The sequence below is a fragment of the Diabrotica virgifera genome, chromosome 1 (assembly GCF_917563875.1).
Source record: "Diabrotica virgifera virgifera chromosome 1, PGI_DIABVI_V3a".
In the NCBI taxonomy this organism is placed as follows: domain Eukaryota; kingdom Metazoa; phylum Arthropoda; class Insecta; order Coleoptera; family Chrysomelidae; genus Diabrotica; species Diabrotica virgifera.
In genome coordinates this window covers 153,979,149-153,995,350 of record NC_065443.1, presented here as the reverse complement: position 1 = coordinate 153,995,350, position 16,202 = coordinate 153,979,149, and the positions used below count along the sequence as shown (strand labels likewise).

Genomic DNA, 16,202 nt, shown 5'->3' with positions numbered 1-16,202 from the left:
AAATTAATTTACATATTCTGGGACAAAAAATAGTTCGATTGAACCTAACTTACCTTAGTACAAATGTACAGGGTTATTCACTATATTTTGACCCCCCTGTAAACTGCTTCATTTACAGAATTAGAAAAAAATGTTAAATACAAAAGTTATTCGATTTTTAAATTATGATTTTTGACATATATGTCACACTAGTGACGTCATCCATCTGAGCGTGATGACGTAATCGACTATTTTTTTAAATGAGAATAGGGGTCGTGTGCTAGCTCATTTGAAAGGTTATTCAATTCTCTATTCAGTAATATAAACATTAACATAATTATTTATACAGGAAAATTGTCACTGTACTGCTGTCAGAAAACAGAAATAAATGTTAATTGAACAAATAAACATTACTTTTCACTTAAATTCAATGTTCAAGCTGCCACCCATCTGCCTCTTGGCTGTTTAAACATTGAATTTAAGCAAAAAGCAACGTTTATTTGTGCAATAAACTTTTATTTGTTTTCTAACAGCAGTAGAAGATATTTTGAAATAAATAAATTACATACATTCTTCTTTTTGTGTCAATTAATTTAATTAAAAAAAAATTTGACACCCTGTATAAATAATTATCTTAATGTTTATATTACTTAATAGAGAATTGAATACCCTTTAACATGAGCTATCACACGACCCCTATTCTCATTTAAAAAAATAGTCGATTACGTCATCACGCCCAGATGGATGACGTCACTAGTATGATATATATGTCAAAAAATCATAATTTAAAAATCGAATAACTTTTGCATTTAATATTTTTTTCTAATTCTGTAAATAAAGCAGTTTACAGGGGGTCAAAATATAGTGAATAACCCTGTACACATAAAAAAAGTTACAGCTCTTTGAAGTTACAAAATGAAAATCGATTAAAAGGAACAAAACCCCGATACAATTTTTATGAGGTGCACAAATTTCACTGATTTGTTTTTAAAGATGTTCCTGCCATAAGAATGCCACATGTCCATTTTCAATAAAAAATCTGTAAGAGTTTTCGATATATTGCAAAAAGTCGTTTCATTTTGTAACTTTAACGGGCAGTAACTTTTATTATGTGGAAATTTGTACTAACTAAGGTAAGTTAGGTTCAATCCAACTATTTTCGGTCCCAGAATATGTGATTTACTTTATGATCTGCCTTTTTGTGACACCCTGTATATCAACGCCAAAGTTCATTTCTTTTTATTCAATCAATCAATTAGAACATCTTTTTCGCATTATTTAATCTGTGTACTAAATATTTTAAAGATATAATATAATTTTTAATGATGCAATGAATTAAAAAAATATACATAATTTTAAAAAGTGACGAACTTATTGAAAGTTTTATTTACCATTAGCGAGTTATGTATAAGGTAACTTACCTCTGATATAGCTAATGCTGGTCCATCCAAATTTACAACACTATAAGCCTCCATCAAGGTCTGACCAAAGGGAAACATATCTGAGCTCATGCACCAAAGTACATCTTTATCATTAACAGTTGAAATCAGTACTAAATTCCTATCGTTATAATGGGACACATGGACAGCTCTAGGTCTTACTGTTATATTAGCAGAATATCCTGGTGGTAGACGTACATGAGCTAAAGCTAGAGTATATGGTCTCTGATTTGGTTGCAGATTGGAGAGACTAACTACTGTCAGGTAAAATCGAACTCCTGTTTGGGATACAGCAACTAGATTCAAGTTGGCAGATTCTGTGGCTTCAATAGCCGATATACTGACTATTGGTCTGAAGTTTTGACTATCTAAAGTTCTGAAATAAAAGATATTTAAATATAATTTCAATAAAACTTCTTGACGAAAACAGATCAAACAGGTTAACTGATCCTGCTAAAATGATATACTTGAGTTTATTGTGACTATATGGAATACCAGAAATTGATAAGGGCATAATACCAAACTATGACCTTTCTTCTGACCACTCTCTGATAATAGCCGCAATAAGTACAGCAGCGTTACTAAAAAAATGGGTCTACCCCAAAATCCCGACAGCCAAAATACCGACAGCCACAATCCCGACACGCCAGAATCCCGACAGGCCAAAATCCCGACAGGCCAGAATCCCGACAGGTTTGATAAGTTTCTTTTTAACATATAATTACATTTATTTCTTGTTTTTTGTTTATGGCCATTTGTTTTTTATTTTTTGTTACTAAACAAAAGCATTTTGTATTAAAAGTATTAAACAAAAGTCGGAATTTTTACTTATGCGAGGATTGTTGCATGTCGGGATTTTAGCCTGTCGGGATTCGGGCGTGTCGGTGTTTTGGGCGTCGGGATTTTGGCTGTCGGGATTTTGGGCGGCACCGTAAAAAAATACCCATAGTCCAGAAAGCCACTGCGCATCCGCTAGGAAAAATATTCCGATTCGGATTTTTTGCACAATCTTAGTCAAAAAGGAAACCTTTTAACAAATTTGCATGTTGCCAGGTCCAAAAGTGGGTCAAAATTTTTTTAATCGTTTTTTTTTGTTTTTTTTCCTAAAATTATTTTTTTTGCATAGAACAAAGTTTTTTTAGGTTTTTTGGATCATTTCAAACAGAAAAGGTCTTTAGTGACTTTTCTCTAAAGTTGGCAGTTTTTGACATATACGCGATTGAAAATTTAAAAATTGCGAAACCGGCCATTTTTAACCCCATGTGAAAAACTGAAAATTTCGATATTGCCAAGGTAAGAAGATATTATTTGAACATCGACAGATGAAATCCCGAAGAGTTATTTGCAATACAATATCGAAAACCCCTTTCTTTTTTAATTGCCAATCAAGCGGGCGCTTGATTGGCAACCGTTGCATGTATATGTAACATGCGTAAATATATATACGGAAAAATATTTTGATTCAATTTTTTTCACCATCTTGCTTGAAAATATCCCCTCTTAACAAAATTGTATGTTGCCAGGATCAAAAAGTCAAAAAATTTTTTAAACGTTTGTTTTTTGTTTTTTCCTAAAACCAATTTTTTTGCATTGGACAAATTTTTTTTAGGTTTTTTGGATCATTCCAAATAGAAAAGACCTAAGTGACTTTTTTGTAAATGTGATAGTTTTCGAGATATAAGCGATTGAAATTTTAAAAATTGTACAATCGGCCATTTTTAACCCTCAAAAACTATGTGAAACACCAAAAATTTTAATGATACGAAGGTACGTATTCTAAGAATATCGATTGATGGAATCCCGAAGAGCTTTTTACAATACAATATCGAAAACTCCTTTGTTTTTTAATTGCTAATCAAGCGGGAGCGACACTATTTTCAACGGTTGCATGTGTATACAGTCCGTCTAATTTACTTACCGTTGCACGTCATTATCTACGCCAGAGATCTAAGTTGACATAGTTGCCAAAGTATAAAAAATCCTGAATCCATTTTAGATCACATAATTATTGTAAACGTGGATTATACAACAAAACAAATTAATATTCAATGTAAGTAGGTAAAAACTTAAGAAACAGAGAACAAGAATTAAGTTATAATCTTTTAAGATTTGCAGTGCAAGCGTTTTTGCACGGCATTGTTAATAATTAAAAAACGGCTCCGAACTCTTGGCATGAAGCCGGTAGGTTTCTTTGTATATGTCTACAATAACAACTAAAAAAGTTGTCAGATACCTCGATTATTCCAAGTCGTGATAAAATTAGGTGAAATTTATATTTTTATAGTGGAGGATGTTTTTATAGTAAAGTAAATAATAAAAACAGTATATATAATAAAACAGATACAGTCCGTCTAATTTACTTACCGTTGCACGTCGTTATCTACGTTAGAAATCTAAGTTGACATTGTTGCCCAATTACAAAAAATTCTTGAATTCATTTTAAATCATACATCACACAATTTTTGCGGAAGTGGATTATACAGCAAAACAAATTAATATTCAATGTAAATAAATAAAAACTTTAGAAATAGAAAACAAAAATTAAGTTATAATCTTACGTTAAAATACATAATAAAAACAGTAAATATAATGAATCAAATACTTATAGTAAAGAATATAAACAAATATGAAGTGTCATCACAGCAACTGTCAAATAAATGTTACCAATTTATGCCAAATACCTTCGTTCGATTATGGTTACAGTGTATTCCGAACAAATGTGCTTTATAATAGTATATTATTCAACGAGCATGTAATGATGGCTATTCATCAGAGTGAGGCTTCGAGCCGTAGGCGAGTGTCGTAATTCATCAGAGTGAGTAATAGCCATTACATGCGAGTAGAATACTATACTTTTTCTACGACCTTTTTTTATTTTAATTAGTAAAAAATTTAATTATCAACTACTCTAGATTTAAATTATAACAATTTACAAAAATACCTAAATGCTATTTACCCCTAGTACGTGGCTGAATAATTGGTTGCCTACTATTACTAAATTCTTATTTATTGTAAAAATACAACTATAAATAGAAATAATCAATAAAAGTTCTCTTCGTTTCCGAAAAATTATAAGCTTAAATTTTTGTACCTACTGTCAGTGAATCTAATAAATAGGAAATGGCTGTTGTCGGTGGACGTATTTCATATATATAGTTATAATGTATATTTACATTTAACTATATATTATATAATAATATATAACTATATATAATATGTTATAACATATTTAACACAATATAACTTGAAAAACAAACACAATATTAGTTATAAATTCCAATTAACATAAACAAAATGCGCTAATGTCACTGTCACTAAATTAAATGATAAACGTCAAAATTTTTAGTAAACAAGATATACACGTAAAAAATATTCGCGGTGTGCAAGTACTTGGAAAGGGAAACGAGAAACGACCGTGCGCGAGTCGCGGAGAAATATTGCATCTATCTTAAATAATTCATATTGTCAATTGAAATTGTCAAATTGACGTATATTTCATACCTTCTGTCATTGACGCAGAAAAATTATATATTGCTCCACAATATTGATATGATATGCAATTATTATATAAAGGTAAATTTAATTAATTGTATTTTGCTTGCAGTACTGCATTTTAATAACTGATTTTATTTACTACATACAATTGTTTACGTTTGCTAAACATAACCTGCATCTTATTTTTTCTTCTTATTATTTTTTTGGACTATGGCCTTGACAATTATCCAGCAACCAGGACTAATATAATTGGCCAATATAATTAAAAGTGCGAATAAAAGTACAGAGCGTAGAAATAGAGGTCGCTTTGCCGAACTTGCACGGTCCCAATACTGACATTGTTACAGTTAAAATTCCTTTAAAAATTTTTCGAAGTTAATTATTGGTATAAATTACAATAATTATTGTATTAAATAAACAAGTTTGAGTAAACCTCTTCCTTTTCAAGATGGTGAAAAAAAATTTAATCAGAATATTTTTCCGCACATATATTTACGCATATTACATACAATGTTGTATACATGCAACGGTTAAAAATAGTGTAGCGACCACTTGACTAGCAATTAAAAAACAAAGGGGTTTTCGATATTGTACCGCAAAAAGCTCTTCGGGACTTTATCAATCGATATTCTACCTTGGTATCATTGAAATTTTCGGTGTTTTACATAGTTTTTGAGGGTTAAAAATGGCCGATTTTGCAATTTTTAAATTTTCAATCGCTTATATCTCGAAAACTATCACATTTATAGAAAAGTCACTTAGGTCTTTTCTATTTGGAATGATCCAAAAAACCTAAAAAAATTTGTCCAATGCAAAAAAATTGGTTTCAGGAAAAAACAAAAAACATACGTTTAAAAAATTTTTTGACTTTTTGATCCTGGCAACATACAAATTTGTTAAGAGGGGATATTTTCAAGCAAGATGGTGAAAAAAAATTGAATCGAAATATTGTTCCTCATATATATTTACGCATGTTACATATATACATGCAACGGTTGCCAATCAAGCGCCCGCTTGATTGGCAATTAAAAAAACGAAGGGGTTTTCGATATTGTATTGCAAAAAACTCTTCGGGATTTCATCAATCGATGTTCAAAGAATATCTTCTTACCTTGGCAACATCGAAATTTTCATTTTTTCACATAGTTTCTGATGGTTAAAAATGGCCGATTTCGCAATTTTTAAATTTTCCATCGCGTATATGTAAAAAACTGTCAACTTTAGAGAAAAGTCACTGAAGACCTTTTCTGTTTGAAATAATCCAAAAAACCTAAAAAAACTTTGTTCGATGCAAAAAAAAAAATAATTTTAGGAAAAAAACAAAAAAAAAACGTTTAAAAAAATTTTGACCCACTTTTGGACCTGGCAACATGCAAATTTGTTAAAAAGGGGTCCTTTTTGAGTAAGATTGTGCAAAAAATCCGAATCGGAATATTTTTCCTAGCGGTTGCGCAGTGGCTTTCTGGACTACCATAAAATTTTTCAAGATTTAATGACAATTTTCATATTTTTGTATGTTCTTTAATGCACCCGGTGTTTTAAAACCTCTTGACTGCGTCTTTGTTAAGGTTGATTCAGACCAAACAGTCACGATACGATCAGATCACAGTCAAATCACTGTCAAGTCAAGTGGCAATCCATTAGTGCGGGCAGATCACCGTCAGTCTACTTCAGCATTTATGTCGATCAAGATGCATGATTAGAGTTCTTAGTATCGCAACGAATGAACTCCATTCTTGCATTCTTCTGAGATAATTCTAACGAACCATAAAACGACAATATGTGGATGGCAACTGTTTTTTACAGGATTAAAATCCACAATTTTCATATTGTCTGATTGAAATGCTTAAATATTTAATTCTGTTTGGTATTTTCAGAAACCTTAAAAAATATTACTACATATGGTCCTGATTATAATTCCTTCTATATTACTTAACATAATTTCTTGTGACATGTAAATAAACTGTAGTTTCCTGTCACGTTTTTAATTTTCGCTGAGAATCAGAGTACAGTGAATGCGATTAATTGTAGAGTAATCTTTCTTCACGAACCCATTCAATTAATTTTTTGTCCACCATTACTAACAAAAACAATAGTACAACAACTGAAAACAGATGACTGAGTGTGTCATATTCACACCATACCCCGGCAGTCAGGTCCAGTCAAGATCAAGTCACAGTCTTGATCACTGGCAGAGTGACCGGATGGACTGTGACTACGCAGAAGCAATTTTGACTGCACCGTCTCTGACTGTGATGTGACTGTTGGTCTGAATTAACCGTAATTTGTAATGCATATTTCTCCCTACTTGCAGTGCGTGCCATCCGCAAAAAGTAAGGAAGATTTGAAGTGCCCACAGAAGTATAATATGCTCTTGACCTTCAAACCAAAATCACATAAATTAAAATTGTATAGAATCATGTTACATTTTCAATTGTTTTGTTTTCACCATTAAAATGTGAAAACCTTGAATTATCCTTGTACGCCAGTCAATGGGAGCAAGAATAGGATATTGCCTACGCATTCTATCCTACTGCATGGATTCTAATGAAAATTTGGGCCTAGCCTCTACTTATCTCCTAATTCAAAGTCTACCATATGCCGATGTGTGCTTTTATCTTGGGGGTGGTTCCCACCCCTTCTCAGGGGTGGAAAATTTTTTGGTTAAAATTATCACGGAATTCACTAGAGAACCTAATTAAGCAAAAAATGTTCTATAATTTTTTTTTGAAAACTCATTACTTTTTGAGTTATTCGTGGTTGAAAATTGGCCATTTTCATTGAAACATAATACCTTTTCGAAAGGTTTTTTGCGCATACCTTAAAAACTATGCATCTATCGAAAAAAACTATATTCAACATTTTTGTAAGTTATAAAAAAACAAAGAGACACTGGCCTCCATAACTCTTCTAGTTATGAGACATTTCCATCCTTCTAAATCGATTTACTTGATATTTTCACAGTAAGTAGGGAATAGCTCATGAAACAAAGTCTACCCTATGCTGATGTGCGCTTTTATCTTGGGGGTGGTTCCCACCCCTTCTCGGGAGTGAAAAATGTTTTGGTTAAAATAGCTACGGAAGAGGCTAGAGAACCTAATTTTAAGCAAAAACTGTTCTATAATTATTTTTTGAAAACTCAATATTTTTTGAGTTATTCGTGATTGTAAATTGGCCATTTTCATTGAAAAATGACACCTTTTTGGACGGATTTTTGTGAATACCTTAAAAACTATGCATGTAACAAAAAACTATATAAAATATTTCTGTAGGTTATAAAAAAACAAAGAGATTCGTTCCTTCATAAATCTTCTAGCTAAAATAGAAAGAGGGATATGGTAGGTAAGAAGAGTTTGTTTTTTTGCTGTATGCGCAAATCGGTGTATTCAACTTGAAATAACAGAGAAATGGTTGATTTTAGATGTATAATGATACTTAAAAATATTATAGTGCTTGAAAAGACTTTTAAAATGAGCAATACTAAACGTCGATTACATTCAAACTAAGCGAGATATTCTGTTTTTTGGTACATTCTCAAACTGGTGTATTAAATTTCAAATAACAGTAAAACGGTCGATTTTAGGTGTATAATGCTAACAATACCTTTTGTAGTGCTTGAAAAGACCTTTAAAATGAGCTATATTAAAGGTCCCTTAGCCCTTACATTAAAACTAAGCGATATATGCTGGAAACAAAATTGATAACTAATGTGTTTTAAGAAAAAATGAGAAGTAATTTTAACCCTCATCCACCAAAATGTAAAAATGCATTGTTTTCCTTCTACAATACCTTTTACTATAGTGTTATTTCTATGTTCAGAAAGTTGGACGGGTTTAAAATAAATGGTTTTTGAAAAAAAAAAAAGATCAAATCATAGAGAGCATTTTTAAATTTTCTTAAAAATCTTCCTTTTTCCCCATGTAACTTGAAAATGATAAGAGATATAGTAATGAAAAATAAAAAGGAAATTTTTATCTAAAAAAACCCTACATTTTTGTGTGGTATCTTTTTTCGTATCTCTTATCATTTTCGAGTTACATGGAGAAATAGGAAGATTTTTAAGAGAATTTAAAAATGCGCTCTATAATTTGATCTTATTTTTTCAAAAACCATTCATTTTAAACCAGTCCAACTTTTTAAACATATAAATATGTAATACTATAATAAAAAGTATTGTAGAAGGAAAACGATGTATTTAAATTCTGATGGATGAGGGGTTAAATATACTTCTCATTTCTTCTTAAAATACATTAGTCATCAACTTCTTTGCAGAATATCTCCCTTAGTGTGAATGTAATCGACGTTTAGTATTGCACATTTTAAAGTTCTTTTCAAGCACTATAATAGTTGTAAGTATCATTATACATCTAAAATCAACCGTTTCTCTGTTATTTCAAGTTGAATACACCGACTTGCGCATACAGCAAAAAAAAACAAACTCTTCTTACCTACCATATCCCTTTTTCTATTTTAGCTAGAAGATTTATGAAGGAACGATTCTCTTTGTTTTTATATAACCTACAGAAATATCTTATATAGTTTTTTTGTTAGATGCATAGTTGTTAAGGTATTCACAAAAATCCGTCCGAAAAGGTGACATTTTTCAATGAAAATGGCCAATTTCAACCACGAATAACTCAAAAAATATTGAATTTTCAAAAAATAATTATAGAACCGTTTTTGCTTAAAATTAGGTTCTCTAGCCTCTTCCGTAGCTATTTTAACCAAAACATTTTTCACTTCTGAGAAGTGGTTCATAAAAGCGCACATCGGCATAGGGTAGACTTTGTTTCATGAGCTATTCCCTACTTACTGTGAAAATATCAAGTAAATCGATGTAGAAGGATGGAAATGTCTCATAACTAGAAGAGTTATGGAGGCCAGTGTCTCTTTGTTTTTTTATATATCTTATAAACGATGTATTTAAATTCTGATGGATGAGGGGTTAAATATACTTCTCATTTCTTCTTAAAATAAATTAGTCATCAACTTCTTTGCAGAATATCTCCCTTAGTGTGAATGTAATCGACGTTTAGTATTGCACATTTTAAAGGTCTTTTCAAGCACTATAATAGTTGTAAGTATCATTATACATCTAAAATCAACCGTTTCTCTGTTATTTCAAGTTGAATACACCGACTTGCACATACAGCAAAAAAAAAAAACAAACTCTTCTTACCTACCATATCCCTCTTTCTATTTTAGCTAGAAGATTTATGAAGGAACGATTCTCTTTGTATTTTTATAACCTACAGAAATATCTTATATAAAAATAAAATAAAAATTTTATTTTGAATTCAGTTGCAATGCGAAGGCAAAACAATCCCACTTTTCAATTAGAAGACGGAGCGCAGTCCAGTCCAGGTCCATGTCACCAGCCCCCCCTTTTTCGATTTGAGGGTCGAAAAAAAGCTCATTCGTTTGTATTGCGTTAGTACTGGATTGTATCACCCTTCATTCGTTTGTACTGCCCCCACCCTTTTAAATCTGCCTGGAGGGGCTGGTGACATGCCATCCCCCCCTTTTTAGATTTGAGGGTCGAAAAAAAGCTCATTCGTTTGTATTGCGTTAGTACTGGATTGTATCACCTTTCATTCGTTTGTACTCCCCCCACCCTTTTATATCTGCCTGGAGGGGCTGGTGACATGCCATCCCCCCCTTTTTTGATCTGGGGGTCCGGAATGGGTATGTTCGTTTGTACTGCGTTAGTATCGGATTGTATCGCCTTTATTTTGTTTGTACCCCCCTAACCCGTCTAGATTGGCCTGGGGGGGCCAGTGACATGCTACCCCTCTACTCTGCACTTTTTGCCATCTAACGTCGAAAATAGGCTATTTCGTTTGTACTGCGTTAGTACTGGATTGTATCATCCTTCATTCGTTTGTACTGCCCCCACCCTTTTAAATCTCCCTGGAGGGGCTGGTGACATGCTATCCCCCCTTTTTCGATCTGGTGGTCCGGGATGGGTATGTTCGTTTGTACTGCGTTAGTATCGGATTGTACCGCTCTTATTTTGTTTGTACTGCCCCCACGCTTTTAAATCTGTCTGGAGGGGCTGGTGACATGCTATCCCCCCCTTTTTCGATCTGGGGTTCCGGGATGGGCACGTTCGTTTGTACTGCGTTAGTATCGGATTATATCGCCTTTATTTTGTTTGTACCACCCCCACCCGTCTAGATTGGTCTGGGGGGGCCAGCGACATGCTACCACTCTACTCTGCACTATTTGCCATCTGACGTCGAAAATAGGCTATTTCGTTTGTACTGCGTTAGTAGTGGATTGTATCACCCTTTATTCGTTTGTATTGCCCTCACCCTTTTAAATCTGCCTGGACGGGCTGGTGACATGCTATCCCCTCCTTTTTCGATCTCGGGGTCCAGAATGGGTATGTTCGTTTGTACTGCGTTAGTATCGGATTGTATCGCCCTTATTTTGTTTGTACCGCCCCCACCCGTCTAGATTGGCCTGGGGGGCCAGCGACATGCTACCCTCTACTCTGCACTCTTTGCCTTCTGAACGTCGAAAATAGGCTATTTCGTTTGTACTGCGTTAGTACTGGATTGTATCACTCTTCATTCGTTTGTACTGCCTCCACCCTTTTAAATCTGTCTGGAGGGGCTGGTGACATGCTATCCCCCCTTTTTCGATATGGTGGTCCGGGATGGGAATGTTCGTTTGTACTGCGTTAGTATCGGATTGTATCGCCCTTATTTTGTTTGTACCGCCCCACCCGTCTAGATTGGCCTGGGGGCCAGTGACATACTACCCTTCTTCATTTAAAACAGGGGAGGAATAATGCTAAGAGTAAGGACACAAAATTAGCCAAAACTATTATAGTAACACCGCGGGTGTAAAATTTGGTAAATTCGTCAAAAATGTAACGAATTACATTTTGAAATTGAAAAACAGGCTTGCAAGCCACTCTCCATGGGGAATGGAAAGTTACACCCTCAAATGGATCTCGAAGTAGTTCTACGCTACCGATTTGAAAAATGGTACATGTATTTGTTGGAGATATTTTGAACACCATTTTCGATCAGAAATCAGAGGAGCGACCTTGCCTTTCCCTACTAGGAAGAAATTTATCCATCCCTTCAATAAATTTTACAGTTTTACAAGCTATCGATATGAAAATCAAAGATCTCATGCGGCGCATTCCGAAATGCACTCTTCGTTGTACAATTTCAACCTCTCTGGATAACTGATTAACTGACATACATACGGCAGAATTCATTGGAATCGAAAATTATTAAAAGTATTTGGAACATTAAATGCAAAATTCCCACAATCAATGTCTTTCCTACCATCTAATGCGAGAGACCAGATAACAATAATTGCCGTTGCTATGTTATGGTAATTTGTTTTCTAGAAAGGTTTGTATTGTTCATTTATGACTGCAATGAGATTCAGAATTTCCGTATTTCATTTGCAAAATAAATATAGTGTCAAAAACTTGCTTATACATTTGACGCACTGTCCGTCAACGTGTTAATTGACTCAGTGCCAAAACGAGACATTTTTATAGAAAAATATTTGCAAATACATATATGAAATGCCAAACTGACCTATTAAATAAAATTTATTAAAATAAATTTTCATTTTTTTACTATGGAATTATCGCTGTATAGACCAGGGCGGATCTGTTTTGAAGTGGATGTGAGAGGTGGCATTCCGATTTTTGCAGATAAAATTAGGTGACAACTTCAGTAATTATAATTGGCTTATGTTCTTTCTCTAATATGTCCGGAACATTAATAAAAACATTCAAATATTTAAAAATTTCGAAAAACATCGATTTTTTTCAACTTTTCAATCGTTTTTAAAACGATTCATTTTGGAACAAAGTCGTAGGGAAATAAAATAAAGGTAATTGAATTTTTTATGATATACGACTATAAAATACACTTAATAGATTTTGCATAATAATTTTGCAATCTAAATTTTTTTAAAAAAGTTAAAAATTTTTATAAACTTTTTGAACAAAAAGTAGACCGTTATTTAGAAGTTTGCTAATTTTTTTACATATAAAGATACGCCCTACCTATCTAATACACTTTACAGAACTTAAGTTGGTTTATTTAATCGGCCTCAGCAATGTTTTAAAGTTATACACAATTTTTTGGCTTATAAACAAATACAGTGAGGACGTTTGAGTTAATAAATACGAATAAATTCATTTTTCTGTTATTTATCAAATAAACATTTTTTTCTGTTTTAGGACAACAGTAAAATGTATCTCGAATTAACTAAATTAAATACTTTCTTCTGTTTGTCTCAATTAATTAAAAAAAAAATTTGGGCACCCTGTATAAACAATTATGTAATAAATAGAGAATTGAATAATCTTTCAAATAAGCTAGCACACGACCCACATTTTCATTTAAAAAAATCATCGATTACGTCATCACACCCAGATGGATGACGTTAGTAGTATGATAGATATCCCAAAAATTATATTTTAAATATAAAAATCGAACTGTTTAGGGATTTATCTCCAGAGTTGCCCATTCTCGAGAAAATGAATTTATTCCAACTCAAACGTCCTCACTATATTTGTTTATAAGCAAAAAAATTGTTTATATCCTTAAAACAGTGCTGAGGCCGCTTAAATAATCCGATTTTAATTTTGTAAAGTGTATTGGATTGGTAAAGTACCTCTCGATATGTAAAAAAATTAGCAAACTTCTAACAGAAACTACTACTGCAGTAAAACCTGCCATATCCGGATCAATGTGGCGACAGACCGATCCGGATATGAAAAAATCCGTATATCAATCAAGACCACTTCTTTTATAGTCTCTAAAACGTTTTCTCCTTCATACATTCCAGTAATCAACGCCGTCAATAACCTTCGTCGATAGACCTGTTTTATAGATTCTATAATACATTATTTCGCCATCTTTTAGTTCTTTTGTGTCGAGATGAGATGGTGTGTTGTCCAACAGCAGGACTGCTTTTTTCGTATATTTCGGTAGATGCGGACGGCAGAACCGTCCGGATATGGGGAGGTCCGGATATGACAGGTCCGGATATGGCAGGTTGTACTGTACTCTACTTTTTGTTCAGAAAGTTTTTAAAAAATTTGAACTTTTTCTAAAAAAATTTAGATTGCAAAATTATTATGCAAAATCTATTATGTCGATTTTAATGAAATTTGGTGGACGGATTAAGTATTTTGTAAGAATTTTCTAAGTAAAATACGAAGGTTCTAAGTGCAACCAAAGTGGTTGAAAAACATTGAATAAAAAGAGGCTTATTTTGCCCTCTTATTTTGTATTTATTGCTATTTTGCAGAAAGGATAATCATTTAAGATATTTTATACCAGTCGTGTCGTATATCATACAAAATTCAATTATCTTTATTTTATTTCCCTATGACTTTGTTCCAAAATGAATCGTTTTTAAGTTACAAGCAATGAAAGTTGAAAAAAATCGATGTTTTTCGAAATTTTTAAATATTTAAATTTTTTTAATAATATTCCAAACATATTTGAGAAGGATCATAAGTCCATTATAATTACTGAAGTTGTCACCTAATTTTATCTGCAAAAATCGGAATGCCACCTCTCACATCCACCTCAAAACAGATCCGCCGTGGTCTATACAGCGATAATTCCATAGTAGAAATCGAAAGTTGCAATGTCATTGTTTATTTAATAGGTCAGTTTGGCATTTAATATACTTGCAAATATTTTTCTATAAAAATGTCTCATTTTGGCACTGAATCTGTAGAGTCAATTAACACGTTGACGGACAGTGCGTCAAATGTATAAGCAAGTTTTTGACACTATATTTATTTTACAAATAAAATACGGAAATTCTGATTCTTATTGCAGTCATAAACGAACAATACAAACCTTTCTAGAAAACAAATTAGCATAACATAGCAGCGGCAATTATTGTTATCTGGTCTCTGACATTAGATGGTAAGAAAGATATTGATTGTGGGAATTTTTCATTTAATGTTCCAAATACTTTTAATAATTTTCGATTTCAATGAATTCTGCCGTATGTATGTTTCAGTTTATCAGTTATCCAGAGAGGTTGAAATTGTACAACGAAGAGTGCATTTCGGAATGCGCCGCATGAGATCTTTGATTTTCATATCGATAGCTTGTAAAACTGTAAAATTTATTGAAGGGATGGATAAATTTCTTCCTAGTAGGAAAAGACAAGGTCGGTGCTCTGATTTCTGATTGAAAATGGTGTTCAAAATATCTCCAACAAATACATGTACCATTTTTCAAATCGCTACAACTCCGAAATCCATCTGAGGGGGTAAATTTCCATTCCCCATGGAGAGTGGAGAGTGGCTTGCAAGCCTGTTTTTCAGTTTCAAAATTTAATTCGTTTCATTTTTGACGAATTTACCAAATTTTACACCCGCGGTGTTACTATGTGCAAGGTTTGGCTGAGTTTGTGTCTTTACTCCTAGCACTAATCCTTTTCTGTTTTAAATGTAGAAGGGTAGGGGTAGTACAAACAAAATAAGGGCGGTACAATCCAGTACTAACGCAGTACAAACGAAGTAGCCTATTTTTGACATTCAGATGGCACAGAATGCATGATAGAGGGGTAGCATGTCACTGGCCCCCCAGGCCAATCTAGACGGGTGGGGGCGGTACAAACAAAATAAGGGAGATACAATCCGATACTAACGTAGTACAAACGAACATACCCATCCCGGACCCCCATATCGAAAAAGGGGGGATGGCATGGCACCAGCCCCTCCAGTCAGATTTAAAAGGGTGGAGGCAGTACAAAAGAATGGGGGTGATACAATCCAGTACTAACGTAGTACAAACGAAATAGCCTATTTTCGACATTCAGAAGACAAAAAGTGCAGAGTAGAGGGTAGCATGTCACTGGCCCCCCCAGGCCAATCTAGACGGGTGGGGGCAGTACAAACAAAATAAGGGCGATACAATCCGATACTAACGCAATACAAACGAACATACCCATCCCGGACCCCCAGATGGAAAAAGGGGGGATAGCCTGTCACCAGCCCCTCCAGACAGATTTAAGAGGGTGGGGGCAGTACAAACAAAATAAGGGCGATACAATCCGATACTAACGCAGTACAAACGAACATACCCATTCTGGACCCCGAGATCCAAAAAGGAGGGGATAGCATGTCACCAGCCCATCCAGGCAGATTTAAAAGGGTGAGGGCAATACAAACGAATGAAGGGTGATACAATCCAGTACTAACGCAGTACAAACGAAATAGCCTATTTTCGACGTCAGATGGCAAATAGTGCAGAGTAGAGTGGTAGCATGTCGCTGGCC

General features: G+C 33.6%; 1 protein-coding gene across 1 annotated transcript in view; it reads right to left on the bottom strand.

The window, feature by feature from the left end:
* The window catches only part of LOC114325659 (nuclear pore complex protein Nup154), a 110,964-nt gene that overhangs the window by 74,276 nt on the left and 20,486 nt on the right, over positions 1-16,202 (bottom strand). Inside the window, exon 4 of the mRNA XM_028273775.2 lies at positions 1,401-1,794. Within this exon, the coding sequence (XP_028129576.1) occupies positions 1,401-1,794 (394 nt within the window). The remainder of the gene's footprint in view (positions 1-1,400; positions 1,795-16,202) is intronic.